This window comes from Salmo salar, chromosome ssa15 (assembly GCF_905237065.1).
Source record: "Salmo salar chromosome ssa15, Ssal_v3.1, whole genome shotgun sequence".
Lineage (NCBI taxonomy): Eukaryota > Metazoa > Chordata > Actinopteri > Salmoniformes > Salmonidae > Salmo > Salmo salar.
In genome coordinates, this window is record NC_059456.1 from 97,196,127 (window position 1) to 97,214,999 (window position 18,873).

At 44.5% G+C, this 18,873-nt stretch overlaps 1 protein-coding gene across 6 annotated transcripts in view; it reads right to left on the bottom strand.

Moving 5' to 3' along the window:
* Positions 1 to 393: 393 nt before the first annotated feature.
* The window catches only part of LOC106572732 (sodium channel protein type 8 subunit alpha), a 126,323-nt gene continuing 107,843 nt past the window's right edge, over positions 394 to 18,873 (bottom strand). For all 6 annotated transcript variants that reach the window (XM_045696377.1, XM_045696375.1, XM_045696376.1 and 3 more), the window contains 5 exons: positions 15,923 to 16,207; positions 15,150 to 15,341; positions 12,718 to 12,822; positions 10,482 to 10,752; positions 394 to 2,785 (listed from right to left, as the gene is read on the bottom strand). In XM_045696377.1, the coding sequence (XP_045552333.1) occupies positions 1,635 to 2,785; positions 10,482 to 10,752; positions 12,718 to 12,822; positions 15,150 to 15,341; positions 15,923 to 16,207 (2,004 nt within the window). In that variant the 3' untranslated portion in view covers positions 394 to 1,634. The remainder of the gene's footprint in view (positions 2,786 to 10,481; positions 10,753 to 12,717; positions 12,823 to 15,149; positions 15,342 to 15,922; positions 16,208 to 18,873) is intronic.

The window sequence follows — 18,873 nt, forward strand, 5'->3', positions numbered from 1 at the left end:
CATCAAACATTGCCTGTTCGTACTGCCACAACAACAAGAGGGAGTTGGTTGGAGACCACAGGTAAGGGTGGTAACTGTAGCAACAAAGGTAAGGGTAGTAAACATTTTATGTAAAAACTAGGGTCTCTTAATAAGCCCCAGATTAGGTTTCTTTAGAATGTTCTGAAGTGTCTTCTAAATCTGTGCACCCTCATTCTTATTCTGAAGATATATTCCTGATAGAACTCAGCAGCAACTATGCTTGTCCCTCTCAGAAAATTAAAAAAACATTCTAGTTTGTGTTTTTCTTAAATGTTCCAGAATATCGGTTTGCCTCTGAGGGTGTAACTACATCCTCAATTAAAATCCCAATGGGTGTCATAAAAAGTTCGGTCTGGCAGTTGAAAAGCAACATTATAGTGAACGGTGGGTCACACCACTTTATTCCGTCAATATCGTATATATAGACATATATCTGTCATATATGTCAATCATTTTCCAGTTATATTTCTCCTAAACATTTTTCCAGTGGACTGCCTCCAACGTATGGTCAAGCCATTAGAGTAGTATGATTATTAGTGTCTTGTGGACTATGATTACATCATGCATGATTCCTGATCAAAACATGCCTTCATGCAAGTCATATCTATGCATTGAACGAGCACAATAATTTATCTGAGACTCAGTCGGTCAGAGCGAGTCCCCGCCCTTCTTCAGCCCAAGTCTAAACACTGACTTGTGCCCCCTACCCAGTGTGACAGTATGAAAGCCCATGTAGAAAATGTATTTTTCATAATGTTAGTATAACAAAGCGAGAGAAGATGAAAAGAGACTAGTGTGACATGGGCTAAATGTTATTTTTTCTCCTTTTTTTTGCTGCTCAAATAATGTAAAGATATAAGTATTTTCAGCACAAACTGACAAAGTAAAAACTTTGTCTGCTGTTCTGTTTTCTTTCTTTCTCTAAACGTTCATTCTTCATATTTAAAACTTGATAAGAACGGCAGTGCAGGAAGTGGATGTTACAGAGACCATGTCAGACTGCGTAGTAGAACAGTTCTAGAAGGTTCTGTAACATAGGTTCCGTCCCGTTCCTCTCCTGAGGTGCTCCCATAGTGGTGGACATTTCGCTGCAGGGGCTCGTCCACACAGGGTGCTGGCAGTCAGAGACTCTTTGTTCCAATAAATCTCCCTCCATCTTGTTTGCAGAGGTTTCTCCCTTCTTTTCGATGATCCTGAACATATATATTAATATATAGAATGCCAATGGCGGGCACACTATTATTGAGTTATTATGGATAATTATTTATATTATCGTGGTTCTTCCTTACATTATTTCCAAGAAATAAAGAAGAAATGTATCATCAGGCAGTAAAATCCTTTAGTGATAATGATGGTGTCCTAACTAAATTCTTATCGTGGGCAACATGTACACCGCCATCTGTGTTTTGCTTCAACTGACCCTAACTATCCAACGCCGAATCTCGATCCTTCATTTTGTGTTAAATTGAAGTCTGTAAACATTTTTTTTTTTAGTTTTCGTACATTTTTAAAAACTTGCAAATTATATTTTTTATACATTTGTCTGTTTGTTGGGCTCAGAGTCCCTTCTGGCTCTGTGTAGTATTGGAAAAATGACAGTCACAGAACCCTGACTAAAATTTTGATTCCCGCTCTTCTTTTTGATTTCTCTCCTTCTCTTTCTTCTCTCCCTCGTTCTCCTCCTGTTTCTCCTTGTCAGGTTTGGTCACGCTGTCGTAGGAGGGGAGAGATGCGGTGGAGGCTGTGCTCTCTTTCTTCTCCTGGTTGTTGGTCCCTCCATTCTCCAGCTTGGTCTTGGGCCTGCACTTGCAGATAAAGCCCCGTTTGAGGAGGTGAGCGCGGTAGGCTTTTTGGATGCAGCGTGCGGATACGTCCTCCTGGCGCCGGCGCAGTGTCGTGGTGATGGGCTCGTACGACACCTTGGAGGGGTTGGCCTGCACAAAGCGCTCCTCCATCTGCGTGCGTAGCATGTCCAGCTCGCCGCTGTCGCCCAGCACGCGTTTGGTGAAGGCAAACAGGATGTCCAGGCAGTGGATGCGGTCGCCGCTGACCATGGGCATGTCCATGGCGATCAGCTCGATGGTGTTGGGTTTGGGAACGCGGAGAGGGTGCTCCAGGGTGTCTGCGAAGTCACCCAGTTTTGCGAAGGTGATGAACTGGGAAGCGGCGGGGTCAAATTTCTCCCAGATTTCATAGAAGGTCTCAAAGTCGTCTTCACTGAGCGGGTCGGCGCTCTCTTCTGTCGCTACACTGAAATTCTCTAAGATGATGGCGATGTACATATTGACTACGACAAGGAAGGAAATAATGATATACATCACAAAGAAAAATATGCCAACTGAGGGGTTGCCGCAGTTGCCTGGCGCTGGTGCACCTGGGTTCTCCAGAGTTGGGTCGCAGTCAGGAGGGTAGTTGAGGATGGGGAGCAAGAGACCATCCCAGCCTGCAGACGTGGTGATCATGAATAAGCAGATCATGCTGTTCCCGAAGGTCTCAAAGTTATACATGTCGTCTATCCCGGCCCCGTGTTTGACGTAGCCGAAGTTGGACATTCCGAAGATGCTGAAGATGAACATCACCAGGAAGAGCAAGAGGCCGATGTTGAACAGGGCAGGAAGTGACATCATCAAGGCGAAGAGTAAAGTCCGTATGCCCTTGGCCCCTTTGATCAGACGCAGGATGCGGCCAATTCGAGCCAATCGGATGACCCTGAAGAGGGTCGGCGATACGAAGTACTTCTCAATGATGTCAGCCAGGAACATGCCTGTGGAGGAAGAGGGTGGAGGAGACAAGACACCCAGAAACAACAAAGTTAGCAGACATGACTCAACCAGGGCTGTGGCAGTCATGACATTTTGTCAGCCGGTTATCGTCATGCAAAAGACTGCCGGTCTCACTGTAATTGATTGTTAATTAACAACATGAAACATGTTTAGCAACTGTAGACCTCCACGCATACAAGCCGCTGATGGGCACCTTTGTAACATCTACATTTTAAAAAGTATAATAAATAAATGTAATATACACCATCACAATACATCCATTATATATTTTAGTCAGGTCTAAAGAAACATTATGATATGAATATTTTTTTTCAGAAGAACAGAATATGAATTGGCCTACTGTAGTGCTTTGTTATCTATGCTCCATGCGAGTGTGAATATTAAGTAGCTATGTTGAGCATAAAAGTGATCATTTGAAACAGGTCCTATATGTATGCTAGATTTTGAGTTATTTGGCAACTTTAGTTGTGAATGATACAAACCTTAGAATCAAAACATATATGGGCTGCATAATGTGACTATAGACTATCGATGATTTGAGAAAGTAGCAAAAAAGTGGTGCTCTGTTCCTTGCCTCAGGCTGCACAGCCGTTCTCTCATCAAGTGATCATATTTTCACCCATCAGACTATTCTCAATTTAATCTAGTCTTTATTTATATGCAACATTAGTTTAGATTTAGAATGGCCCAAATGGGAAGGAACAGAGCAGGGGGGGAAATAAATGTCCTTTGTACACAGTCAAATAGCAAATGGAGGCCGCCCGCTTTCCTACCGGCCCGTTTTGTAGGCTACTTCAGTTATATAGTGGGTCATGTGCTTTGAGAAATAAATATAAAGAACACTTATTTCACTCCAAGCAACAACTGCTTGAGGAGCATGCTCTCGCTGCCCGACAGGTGATATTCCTGTTTGAGGAGCATGCTCTCGCTGCCTGAGAGGTGATATTCCTGTTTGAGGAGCATGCTCTCACTGACCGACAGGTGATATTCCTGTTTGAGGAGCATGCTCTCACTGCCTGAGAGGTGATATTCCTGTTTGAGGAGCATGCTCTCGCTGCCTGAGAGGTGATATTCCTGTTTGAGGAGCATGCTCTCGCTGCGTGACAGGTGATATTCCTGTTTGAGGAGCATGCTCTCGCTGCCTGAGAGGTGATATTCCTGTTTGAGGAGCATGCTCTCGCTGCCTGAGAGGTGATATTCCTGTTTGAGGAGCATGCTCTCGCTGCCCGACAGGTGATATTCCTGTTTGAGGAGCATGCTCTCGTTGCGTGACAGGTGATATTCCTGTTTGAGGAGCATGCTCTCGCTGCCCGACAGGTGATATTCCTGTTTGAGGAGCATGCTCTCACTGTCCAACAGGTGATATTCCGCCAAAACTCTGTATGCCATGGGCTCTACAACATTGTTCCTGCAGCTGCCCAGTGCTTCATTTGGGAAACCAAGTGAAACCTGTTCGGGAACATCGATAGTAATATGTTTTTGCAACTAAACATATTTCACAAAATTGTTGACAGGCCGTCTGCGCGCTGGAGAAAGGAATAAAGGACCGAGAGTGCTGAGATATTCTGTATAGCTAAAGGTAATGTGTCACCCAATTAATTACTAGACTATTCAAAATAAAATACAAATGTACTAATTGTAGGCTAACTGTGCTGCCCTGCACAATCAATAGGGCTATACGTCCTCTCCCTGACTCATTTTGGAGCATAGCATAAGGTAACCAGTCCATCCAGTATGCATAATAATACAGTCCACACTCAAAGGCCATTACTCAAATGAGTTACATTTTGCAGTATAGGCTAGACCAATTATGTACCAAAGACATCTTAAATCAGTTTTGTTGTATGTGTTTCTGCCATTTGTATGCGGTAGGCTGTGTATTGTATAATGGCACAATCATAATTTTAATTCAGGTTTTTCTTTCAGGCTTGGGCTCATAAGCCTATGCATATGCATCAGCTCTAATATGGTTGTGGGTGTTTTGAATGAATCATCACCTTAGAAAGCGTTGTCCATTTCGTTGTGTTAGGCTTTGAAACAACATCCACAACAACCATGTTTTCCACGGTTTCAACCTGCTGTTGAACTTCCTGCTTCAAATTGATCATCACAGTGAGGTGAGTTTTAAAAGTACTATAGGTCTACTGTTTTGATGATAAGTGTTTGATGTGATTTTCTCTCTGCATTTGCATTGATGCCAGAGTGGTTAGAGCGACAATAGAGCCATGAGTACCTGGCCTTTAGGACCTGATGGTAGGTAGGAAGTTGGGTACTACCAAAGCATGTCCAGAGTGCATAAAAGGAGATTACTGTGTCTCAAAGGTCACATGGAATTTTACTGCAGTCATGACTGCTGGTGTGGTGTTAATATGGTCCCCGCAACAGCCTAGACTCAAACCAATGTCTATCTTAAAGATGTCTCTCCCCTTCTACAATTTTTGGAATAGTGATAGTACAGATGTAGGATCTTAATTTGACCAATATTGTCACAGCAAAATATCCCTGAGACAAAAGGATTTGAACGTTTAGTCCATAATGTTGCTTAATGTAAACTTTCGGTGCCGACAGAGATGGCCGCCTCGCTTCGCGTTCTTAGGAAACTGCAGTATTTTGTTTTTTATGTATTATTTCTTAGACTGTTACCCCAGGAAATCTTAAGTCTCATTACATACAGCCGGGAGGATCTATTGGATATAAGAGCAACGTCAACTTACCAACATTACGACCAGGAATACGACTTTCCCGAAGCGGATCCTCTGTTTGGTCCACCACCCAGGACAATGGATCGGATCTCAGCAGGCGACCCAAAACAACGGCGCCGCAGAAGGGGCAGACGGGGCGGTCTCCTGGTCAGGCTCTGTAGACGGGCACATCGCTCACCGCTCCTGAGTATACTACTAGGCAATGTCCAGTCTCTTGACAACAAGGTAAACGAAATCTGGGCAAGGGTTGCCTTCCAGAGAGACATCAGCGATTGTAACATTCTCTGTTTCACGGAAACATGGCTCACTCGGGATATGTTATCAGAGTCGGTACAGCCACCTGGTTTCTTCACGCATCGTGCCGACAGAAACAAACATCTCTCTGGTAAGAAGGGCGGGGGTGTATGCTTTATGATTAACGAGTCGTGGTGTGATCATAACAACATACAGGAACTCAAGTACTTTTGGCCCGGGCTGGGAAAATTCTGGATTATTGTTACTCTAACTTCCGCGTCGCATACAAAGCCATCCCTTGCCCTCCTTTTGGCAAATCTGACCACGACTCCATTTTGTTGCTCCCAGCCTATAGACAGAAACTAAAACAGGAAACGCCTGTGCTCAGGTCTGTTCAACGCTGGTCCGACCAATCTGATTCCACGCTTCAAGATTGCTTCGATCACGTGGACTGGGATATGTTCCGGATAGCGTCGAACAACAACATTGATGTATACGCTGATTCGGTAAGTGAGTTTATTAGCAAGTGCATCGGTGATGTTGTACCAACAGCGACTATTAAAACCATCCCCAACCAGAAACCGTGGATTGATGGCAGCATCCACGCAAAACTGAAAGCGCGAACCACTGCTTTTAATCAGGGCAAGGTGACCGGAAACATGACCAAATACAAACAGTGTAGCTATTCCCTCCGCAAGGCAATCAAACAAGCTATGCGTCAGTATAGAGACAAAGTAGAGTCGCAATTCAACGGCTCAGACACGAGAGGAATGTGGCAGGGTCTACAGTCTATCACGACAAAAAGAAAACAAGCCCCGTCGTGGACACCGATGTCTTGCTCCCAGACAAACTAAACAACTTCTTTGCTCGCGTTGAGTACAATACAGTGCCAGTGACACAGCCTGCTACCAAAACCTGCGGACTCTCCTTCACCGCAGCCAACGTGAGTAAAACATTTAAACACGTTAACCCTCGCAAGGCTGCCGGCACAGACGGCATCCCTAGCCGCGTCCTCAGAGCATGCGCAGACCAGCTGGCTGGTGTGTTTACGGACATATTCAATCAATCCCTATCCCAGTCTGCTGTTCCCACATGCTTCAAGAGGGCCAACATTGTTCCTGTTCCCAAGAAAGCGAAGGTAACTGAGCTAAATGACTATCGCCCCGTAGTACTCACTTCCGTGATCATGAAATGCTTTGAGAGACTAGTCAAGGATCATATCACCTCCACCCTACCTGACACCCTAGACCCACTCCAATTTGCTTACCGCCCCAATAGGTCCACAAACGACACAATCACAATCACACTGCACACTGCCCTAACCCATCTGGACAAGAGGAATACCTATGTAAGAATTCTGTTAATCGACTACAGCTCAGCATTTAACACCATAGTACCCTCCAAACTCGCCCCCAGGTGGTGAGGGTAGGAAACAACATCTCCACCCTGCTGATCCTCAACACTGGGGCCCCACATGGGTGCGTTCTCAGCCCTCTCCTGTACTCCCTGTTCACCCATGACTGCGTGGCCATGCACTGCGTGGCCATGCAAGTTTGCATACGACACTACAGTGGCAGGCTTGGTTACCAACAACGACGAGACGGCCTACAGGGAGGAGGTGAGGGCCCTCGGAGTGTGGTGTCAGGAAAACAACCTCACACTCAATGTCAACAAAACAAAGGAGATGATCGTGGACTTCAGGAAACAGCAGAGGGAGCACCCCCCTATCCACATCGACGGGACAGTAGTGGAGGTGGAAAGTTAAGTTCCTTGGCGTACACATCATGGACAAACTGAAATGGTCCACCCACACAGACAGCGTGGTGAAGAAGGCGCAACAGCGCCTCTTCAACCTCAGGAGGCTGAAGAAATTTGGCTTGTCACCAAAAACACTCCCAAACTTTTACAGATGCACAATCGTGAGCATCCTGTCGGGCTGTATCACCGCCTGGTACGGCAACTTCTCCGCCCACAACCGCAAGGCTCTCCAGAGGGTGGTGCGGTCTACACAACACTGGGGGGCAAACTACCTGCCTTCCAGGACACCTACAGCACCCGATGTCACAGGAAGGCCAAAAAGATCATCAAGGACAACAACCACCCGAGCCACTGCCTGTTCACCCCGCTACCATCCAGAAAGCGAGGTCAGTACAGGTGCATCAAAGCTGGGACAGAGACTGAAAAACAGCTTCTATCTCAAGGCCATCAGACTGTTAAACAGCCATCACTAACATTGAGTGGCTGCTGCCAACATACTGACTCAAATCTCTAACCACTTCAATAATTAAAAATTGGATGTAATAAATGTATCACTAGTCACGTTAAACAATGCCACTTTATTTCATGTTTACATACCCTACATTACTCATCTCATATGTATATACTGTACTCTATACCATCTACTGTATCTTGCCTATGCCGTTCGGCCATCGCTCATCCATATATTTATATGTACATATTCTTATTCATTCCTTTACACTTATGTGTATAAGGTAGTTGTTGTGAAATTGTTAGATTACTTGTTAGATATTATTGCATGGTCGGAACTAGAAGCACAAGCATTCCGCCACACTCGCATTAACATCTGCTAACCATGTGACCAATAAAATTTGATTTAATCGGTGGTTAGGCTATTAGCTGGCCAAAAGTATGCTACCTGAAAAGTGCACCACTGTTAATATAACTGTGTGTTAGTGTGGGTTTTCAGTGAATTTATGTTAATCGCAAAACTCATCTGCATTTCCTGTGGTGCAGGAAAATTCTAAGCAACAAAAGAGTGATCGAATTAAGATCCAATACCTGTAATTTATTGATCTGTTTGATAGAAAAGCTGCTTTCTGAAATCCCAAATATATTGTGTATGAAAGATACAGTGGGGCAAAAAAGTATTTAGTCAGCCACCAATTGTGCAAGTTCTCCCACTTAAAAAGATGAGAGGCCTGTAATTTTCATCATAGGTACACTTCAACTATGACAGATAAAATGAGAAAAAAATTCCAGAAAATCACATTGTAGGATTTTTAATGAATTGATTTGCAAATTATGGTGGAAAATAAGTATTTGGTCAATAACAAAAGTTTCTCAATACTTTGTTATATACCCTTTGTTGGCAATGACACAGGTCAAACGTTTTCTGTAAGTCTTCACAAGGTTTTCACAGACTGTTGCTGGTATTTTGGCCCATTCCTCCATGCAGATCTCCTCTAGAGCAGTGATGTTTTGGGGCTGTCGCTGGGCAACACGGACTTTCAACTCCCTCCAAAGATTTTCTATGGGGTTGAGATCTGGAGACTGGCTAGGCCACTCCAGGACCTTGAAATGCTTCTTACGAAACCACTCCTTCGTTGCCCGGGCAGTGTGTTTGGGATCATTGTCATGCTGAAAGACCCAGCCACGTTTCATCTTCAATGCCCTTGCTGATGGAAGGAGGTTTTCACTCAAAATCTCACGATACATGGCCCCATTCATTCTTTCCTTTACACGGATCAGTCGTCCTGGTCCCTTTGCAGAAAAACAGCCCCAAAGCATGATGTTTCCACCCCCATGCTTCACAGTAGGTATGGTGTTCTTTGGATACAACTCAGCATTCTTTGTCCTCCAAACACGACAAGTTGAGTTTTTATCAAAAAGTTATATTTTGGTTTCATCTGACCATATGACATTCTCCCAATCCTCTTCTGGATCATCCAAATGCTTTCTAGCAAACTTCAGACGGGCCTGGACATGTACTGGCTTAAGCAGGGGGACACGTCTGGCACTGCAGGATTTGAGTCCCTGGCGGCGTAGTGTGTTACTGATGGTAGGCTTTGTTACTTTGGTCCCAGCTCTCTGCAGGTCATTCACTAGGTCCCCCCGTGTGGTTCTGGGATTTTTGCTCACCGTTCTTGTTATGATTTCTTCAAACCAAGCTGCTTACCTATTGCAGATTCAGTCTTCCCAGCCTGGTGCAGGTCTACAATTTTGTTTCTGGTGTCCTTTGACAGCTCTTTGGTCTTGGCCATAGTGGAGTTTGGAGTGTGACTGTTTGAGGTTGTGGACAGGTGTCTTTTATACTGATAACAAGTTCAAACAGGTGCCATTAATACAGGTAACGAGTGGAGGACAGAGGAGCCTCTTAAAGAAGATACAGGTCTGTGAGAGCCAGAAATCTTGCTTGTTTGTAGGTGACCAAATACTTGTTTTCCACCATAATATGCAAATAAATCCATAAAAAATCCTACAATGTGATTTTCTGGAATTTATTTTCTCAGTTTGTCTGTCATAGTTGACGTGTACCTATGATGAAAATTACAGGCCTCTCTCATCTTTTTAAGTGGGAGAACTTGCACAATTGGTGGCTGACTAAATACTTTTTTGCCCCACTGTATACTGTCTATGCTCCCGAGTGACATAGCAGTCTAAGGCACAGCATCTTAGTGCTAGAGGCATCACTACAGACACCCTGGTTCGAATCCAGACTGTATCACAACCGGCCGTGATTGGGAGTCCCATAAGGCGGCGCACAATTGACCCAGCGTCATCCGGGTTTGGCTGGTGTAGACCATTATTGTAAATGAGAATCTGTTCTTAATTGACTTGGCCAAACCAAAGTCTGGCTGAGTCTACAGTATGCGCCCAAAATGGCACCCTATTCCCAATACAGTGACCTACTTTTGACCAGAGTCCTATGAGTCCTGGTAAAAATGTAGTGCACTAAATAAGGAAGAGGGTGCCATTTTAGACACAGCCCCACTCCACTCACCCGCGATGGACAGGACGACTACGACCGTGTCGAACACGTTCCAGCCATTGGTGAAGTAGTAGTGGCGCAGGGCGAAGAGTTTCAGGACGAACTCGGTGGTGAAAGCCACGATGAAGATGAAGTTGACCCAATAGAGGATGTTCTCCGTCTCGTCCGACTGGTCGTCTGTCTCCACCATCATGGTGACCATGTTTAGGCAGATCAACATCATAATGGAGATGTCGAACACTTGCTGGGTCACAAAGTCAAACACCAAACCTTGGATCTTGTTCTGTGGAGACAAGGAGACAACAACAAGGCACCATGCACACACGTACCCATACAGACACACACACACACGTACGCATGCAGACACACACACGTACGCATGCAGACACACACACGTACCCATACAGACACACACACACACGTACCCATACAGACACACACACACGTACCCATACAGACACACACACACACGTACGCATGCAGACACACACACGTACGCATGCAGACACACACGTACCCATACAGACACACACACACACGTACCCATACAGACACACACACACGTACCCATACAGACACACACACGTACCCATACAGACACACACACGTACCCATACAGACACACACACACACACGCATGCAGACACACACACGTACCCATACAGACACACACACACGTACGCATGCAGACACACACACGTACCCATACAGACACACACACGTACCCATACAGACACACACACACGTACGCATGCAGACACACACACACACACGTACGCATGCAGACACACACACGTACCCATACAGACACACACACACACACACGTACGCATGCAGACACACACACGTACCCATACAGACACACACACACGTACGCATGCAGACACACACACACGTACGCATGCAGACACACACACACACGTACGCATGCAGACACACACACACGTACGCATGCAGACACACACACGTACCCATACAGACACACACACACGTACGCATGCAGACACACACACACACACACACGTACGCATGCAGACACACACACGTACCCATACAGACACACACACACACGTACGCATGCAGACACACACACGTACCCATACAGACACACACACACGTACGCATGCAGACACACACACACACACGTACGCATGCAGACACACACACGTACCCATACAGACACACACACACGTACGCATGCAGACACACACACACACACGTACGCATGCAGACACACACACACGTACGCATACAGACACACACACACACGTACGCATGCAGACACACACACGTACGCATGCAGACACACACACACGTACGCATGCAGACACACACACACACGTACGCATGCAGACACACACACGTACGCATGCAGACACACACACACGTACGCATGCAGACACACACACGTACGCATGCAGACACACACACACGTACGCATGAAGACACAAACACACGTACGCATGCAGACACACACGTACGCATGCAGACACACACACGTACGCATGCAGACACACACACACGTACGCATGCAGACACACACATACGCATGCAGACACACACACGTACCCATGCAGACACACACACGTACGCATGCAGACACACACACACGTACGCATGCAGACACACACACACGTACGCATGCAGACACACACACACGTACGCATGCAGACACACACGTACACATGCAGACACACACACGTACCCATACAGACACACACACACGTACGCATGCAGACACACACACGTACGCATGCAGACACACACACACAGACACAAGAACAATAGCAACAACACACATTTAATTAATCGAAGGGAAAAACTGCCACAATGGATTGAAATTCATATTTCAGCATTTCAGTGTTAACATAATACACAGTGCTATGTCAACAATGAAATACTGATTTCAATATGATGTGGCAACACAGGAGGTTGGTGGTACCTTAACTGGGGAGGATGGGCTCGTGGAAATAGCTGGAGCGGAGATATGGAATGGTATCAAGTACCTCAAACCCATGGTTTCCTTGGTTTCCATGTTTTTGGTTACATTCCATATACTCCATTTCGGCCATTATGATGAGCCATTCTCCCCTCAGCAGCCTCCTGTGTGTGGCAGTGTTCAACACCATACAGACCTAGCCTGGTCCCACACTCTAAGTGTGGAGCTGGATAAACAAATATGGAGTGATTTTTACTGCCAATGAAGTGCATGAAAAAGCCAGGCTAAAAAATGCCGGGAGCAACAGACCTGTGGTCTGGGAATGGGTTTCTGGGGCTTCTTTGAACCCAGTTTCTTCATGGCGTTGTAGTACTTCTTCTGTTCCTCTGTCATGAAGATGTCCTGACCTCCAAAGTAAAGGGACACACAAACATTTGGTTACAACCAACCCTAACCCTAACTAACCCATGGTTCCCAAGCTCAGTCCTGGGGACCCTAAGTGGTGTACAGTGGGTGGAAAAGTATTTGATCCCCTGCTGATTTTGTACGTTTGCCCACTTACAAAGAAATGATCACTCTTTAATTTTAATGGTAGGTTTATTTGAACAGTGAGAGACAGAATAACAACAAAAAAATCCAGAAAAATGCATGTCAAAAATGTTATAAAATGATTTGCATTTTAATGAGGGAAATAAGTATTTGACCCCTCTGCAAAACATGACTTAGTACTTGGTGGTAAAACCCTTGTTGGCAATCACAGAGGTCAGACGTTTCTTGTAGTTGGCCACCAGGTTTGCACACATCTCAGGAGGGATTTTATCCCCCAAGTCATTAAGGTTTCGAGGCTGACGTTTGGCAACTCGAACCTTCAGCTCCCTCCACAGATTTTCTATGGGATTAAGGTCTAGAGACTGGCTAGGCCACTCCAGGACCTTAATGTGCTTCTTCTTGAGCCACTCCTTTGTTGCCTTGGCCGTGTGTTTTGGGTCATTGTCATGCTGGAATACCCATCCACAACCCATTTTCAATGCCCTGGCTGAGGGAAGGATGTTCTCACCCAAGATTTGACGGTACATGGCCCCGTTCATCGTCCCTTTGATGCGGTGAAGTTGTCCTGTCCCCTTAGCAGAAAAACACCCCCAAAGCATAATGTTTCCACCTCCATGTTTGACGGTGGGGATGGTGTTCTTGGGGTCATAGGCAGCATTCCTCCTCCTCCAAACACGGCGAGTTGAGTTGATGCCAAAGAGCTCCATTTTGGTCTCATCTGACCACAACACTTTCACCCAGTTGTCCTCTGAATCATTCAGATGTTCATTGGCAAACTTCAGACGGGCATGTATATGTATTCTTGAGCAGGGGGACCTTGCGGGCGCTGCAGGATTTCAGTCCTTCACGGCGTAGTGTATTACCAATTTTTTTCTTGGTGACTATGGTCCCAGCTGCCTTGAGATCATTGACAAGATCCTCCCGTGTAGTTCTGGGCTGATTCCTCACCGTTCTCATGATCATTGCAACCCCACGAAGTGAGATCTTGCATGGAGCCCCAGGCCGAGGGATATTGACTGTTCATTTGTGTTTCTTCCATTTGCGAATAATCGCACCAAATGTTGTCACCTTCTCACCAAGCTGCTTGGCGATGGTCTTGTAGCCCATTCCAGCCTTGTGGAGAGCTCTTTGGTCTTGGCCATGGTGGAGAGTTTGGAATCTGATTGATTGATTGCTTCTGTGGACAGGTGTCTTTTTTACAGGTAACAAGCTGAGATCAGGAGCACTCCCTTTAAGAGTGTGCTCCTAATCTCAGCTCGTTACCTGTATAAAAGACACCTGGGAGCCAGAAATCTTTCTGATTGAGAGGGGGTCAAATACTTATTTCCCTCATTAAAATGCAAATCAATTTATAACATTTTTGACATGCGTTTTTCTGGATATTTTTGTTGTTATTCTGTCTCTCACTGTTCAAATAAACCTACCATTAAAATTATAGACTGATCCTTTCTTTATCAGTGGGCAAACGTACAAAATCAGCAGGGGATCAAATACTTTTTCCCCCCACTGTATGTTGAGTGGTTTTTGCCCTAGCACTACACAGCTGATTTAAAAAATCAACTCAATGTCAAGCTTTGATCATTTGAATCAGCTGTGTAGTGCTGGAGCAAAAACCAAAACGTGCACCACTTGGGGTCCTGAGGAACGAGTTTGGGAAACGCTTCCATAACCCTAAAGAATAGGGACACACACACATTTGGTTACAACCAACCCCAACCCCAACCCCATCCCTAACAAATGAGCCCAACCCTAATCCTAACCCCAACCCCAACCCATAATACAATAGACCATTATTGTATGCTGCACTTCTACATGTTCAGAGCAGTATTCAAACAGTGTAAATAACTACATTTAACTGTTTTACTTTCAAACAGGGTTGAGGTCAATTCCATTTCAATTTCAGTCAATAAGAAAGTATTTCCACATAAGAAAAGTCCACATTTTCCTAGTTGACAAGCATTGAAGTGAATTGGAATTTCAGTGTAATTCCTGAACTGACTGGAATTGAAATGGAATAGACCACAGCCTTGCTTTCAAATGTCATTGAGCGTAACACTTTATATACAGGAATAATGCTTTAAAACGTGTTATTGGCCTGTACGAGCCTTGATGTTTTACAACAAGGCGTATAATATGCTATAGGATTTATCAAAAAGAGACAGGGGAGGAGGAGGTAAGAAAATAGGTCTTATCTTTTTCTTCTGTTGGTTGAAGTTGTCGATGATGACACCGATGAAGAGGTTGAGGGTGAAGAAGGATCCGAAGATGATGAAGATGACGAAGTAGATGTACATGTAGAGGTTGTCTTCATAGATGGGCTGGTCCTCCACACTTCTGGAGTCTATGGCTGCGTACATGATGTCCATCCAGCCTTTGAATGTCGCCTTTGGAGACAAAGAGATCCGATTAACTTAGAATATTCCAAATACCAAAAATGCATATTTCAAACCTAAATCTGATGTGTCCTGGAGAAGAGCTTGTTCATGGAAAGAAATGTGCACGTGGAAAAATAGAAATGCGCACATGTGGGAAAACAGAATGTGCACATGTGGAAAAACAGAAATGTGCACAGAGAGGGGGAGAGAGGAAGAGGGGGAGAGAGGAAGCAGCGAGGAAGAGCACTGTGCAAGACGATGGAAAGAAGAGAATAAAACATGCATAGTAGAAGAAGAGACAACATGACAAAATGGGAGGAAACAGTGAACAAACAGGTGTGGGGCGAGAGAGAGAGAGAGTTAGAGAGAGAGAGAGAGTTATAGAGAGAGAGAGAGAAAGAGAGTTAGAGTTATAGAGAGAGAGTTAGAGTTATAGAGAGAGAGAGAGAGAGAGAGAGTTATAGAGAGAGAGAGAGTTATAGAGAGAGAATTATAGAGAGAGAGGGAGAGAGAGACTTATAGAGAGAGTGGGAGAGAGAGAGAGAGAGAGAGAGAGAGAGAGAGAGAGAGAGAGAGAGAGAGAGGCTCACCACTTGAAGCAGAGCCAGGTATCCGGCGCCAACATTGTCAAAATTGATCTTGACATTCTTCCACCTGACCTCAGTGAAGTTCTGTTCAATGAGGGCCAGGCACTGTGTCTTGTTGTTGACCACGCTGGCATCAAAGTACATCTCTGCTGTCTGGTTGAAACAGTAGTAATACTTGCCCGCAAACAAGTTGACTCCCATGATACTGAAAATTAGCCAAAAGATGAGGCAAACCAGCAACACATTCATAATGGAGGGGATGGCTCCCACCAGGGCGTTGACTACCACCTAGACAGGGGAGACAGGAGGACAGGACAGTGTGAGAGATTCAAAACATACTCCATGATGATATCTATCAACCCCCCTCAGAGCAGCTGCATACTGTCATGGCATCATAAAGGAGAAAGTGGCAGCAAAAACTAAGTTGACATGTACTATGTTCCATTATCGAGTCATATTACAAATTGTGTTTTAATGTTATTATGATACATAACATTGTATAAAGTATAGTTTACTGTTTATAATTAGAATAGAATTTTGAGTATGTTCGTGTATATTGTAGTACAGTACAGTATAGTACATCATTATTATTGTTGAAGTATAATATAGTATAGTAACATATAGTATAACAGTGAAAGAGTATTATCAGTTTTGTTATAATTAGAATTAATTGTATTTGATCTGATTGAGAACACGACTAGGACTGCCCAAGGGGTCTGCGCATACAGACAGACAGACAGACAGACAGACAGACAGACAGACAGACAGACAGACAGACAGACAGACAGACAGACAGACAGACAGACAGACAGACAGACAGACAGACATGCATGCACCCCACTTTCCTTTAGAGATCATAGAACTGTCTTAAACTAATTGAACCACAAATGTTTTGCCATGCCAGTATGCAGCCTCATCTTCTCCCAAACATTCACCACCCTCCCTCCCTCCCCCTGTCCCTTTTCCCTCCCTCCCTCCCTCCCCTTGTCCCTCCCTCCCTCCCGTTGTCCCTTTTCCTAAAACACCTCCCACCCAGACGCACCCAGACGTGATGCAATGGAAAGCAGTTTGATCCATTGGAGTCATCCTAAATGGCACCCCATTCTCTATAATGTATAGTGCATTACTTTGACCAGAGCCCTATGGACCCTGGTAGAGCCCTGTGGGCTCTGGTAAAAAGCAGTGCACTTTCAGCTAGAAAGTAGTTAACTATATAGGGAATAGGGTGCCATTTGTTTGAGACGCAACAAATAGACTGCTTCCCACATCCATAACACCCACGGCTAGCCCCCTTTACAGCTTCTATCTCCGGACCGACCGGCCCTTCCATACACTGATGTGCATTAAGCTCAGTGTCGTAGTGCATAGTGGGGTTGAACGCAGGCTCACTGACAGTGTCAGGCAGGCTAACCAGACTAGACCAGCAGCTGTCGTCTGTTTTTAGCTGGCAGACTTGGTTTGTAGAGCCATATTCCCTCCTTGTATACAGACAGGCAGACAGAGAGCAGACCGAGCTTCAGGAGCAGTGTTCTCTCAGCAATGTGCAGGACCCTGCATTGATTACTTAAAGCTACAGTCAGGGGGAACTGTTCAATGGTCATTTTAATTCTTCATATTTACCCATTGGTTCTTGGAAAAATATGACTTGCACAACCTAAAATGTAGGTACACTCTTCTCTTCCAGTTCAACATGTTAGTGATGACATCATCGGTACTCTCCTCTCTACAGTATGTGTATTATTGGAAGCGTTAAGTACAGGCCTTTGACTGTTCCTCTTGAATGATTATGGAATATGGAGTTACTGGCTGCTAACTGGCTGCTATGGCACTGGAGTTGGATAAACACCATACGGCCACAAAGGGAACCTTCAGGTTGTTGGGTGCCAATTTCTTTCTGTGTGAGTAACCCAAAAACAGATTATAAAAAATATCTGACTGAAATGAACTGAATTAGAATACAAATAAAGCACATAGGACCTCTAATAATACATGTAAGAATCTGTCATGAAAAATGCAGAAGCTGTAAAGAGAAAGCTACCGTTTGAGAGGAATGATCACAATGCGTAGAGTTGGCAGTATACCGCATCATGACAGTAATATCACACCTCCCACCTCTCACATACAGATGTAGGATCTTAATTCAAACTATTTTTTGTTGCTGAGAATTGTTCTGCACAGCAGGAAATGCAAACTTGTAGTGAATGTTTTAAAAGGCATCTAAAGTTAGTAATTTCCAAAATAAAATGCCAGACTTGATTTGGCTTAATGAAAAATGTATCAACCCTTACAAAAAAATTATATTAATTATAATCCACATTTCTTGCTACTGCAGGATTATTTTCCTTCTGTAGCAAACGGGCTTGAATTAAGTTCCTACATCTGTTGGAGAACACATCCCTGCACACATGCTGAGAGAATGAACTACTTGCTGAGGCGGTAGAATTTGACTTGTTTCAAAGATTCAAAGTGTTCAAGGTAATATTAGCCATGCATTATATAATAAAATGGTTCATGCCTTATCAAAACAATGAGGGAAAATGGCTTTCAAAAGTTCATAATGTGCATCGGCAATTTGAGTACATGCATGTTGTTACATGGCATTGTGGTGCAATTTCAAGAACCGTTCAAATCGATAAACAAACAGATAGAGAAATGTTTTGGATAGAGAGATAACCGGCCAAAAGGTTTCTTGTCTATATATTATATATCTATCAGACAAGTGGATTTGACACTTGGGTATCTTCAGACACAACATTTAAGAACAGTCAAGGATGGATTGTGTAGAGTTAGAACTCAGACATCTGTTCTAAGGTTCTAAGAACTCAGACATCTGTTCTAAGAACTCAGACATCTGTTCTTAGAACTCAGACCTCTGTTCTAAGAACTCAGACCTATGTTCTAAGGTTCTAAAATCTCAGACCACTGTTCTAAGAACTCAGACATCTGTTCTAAGG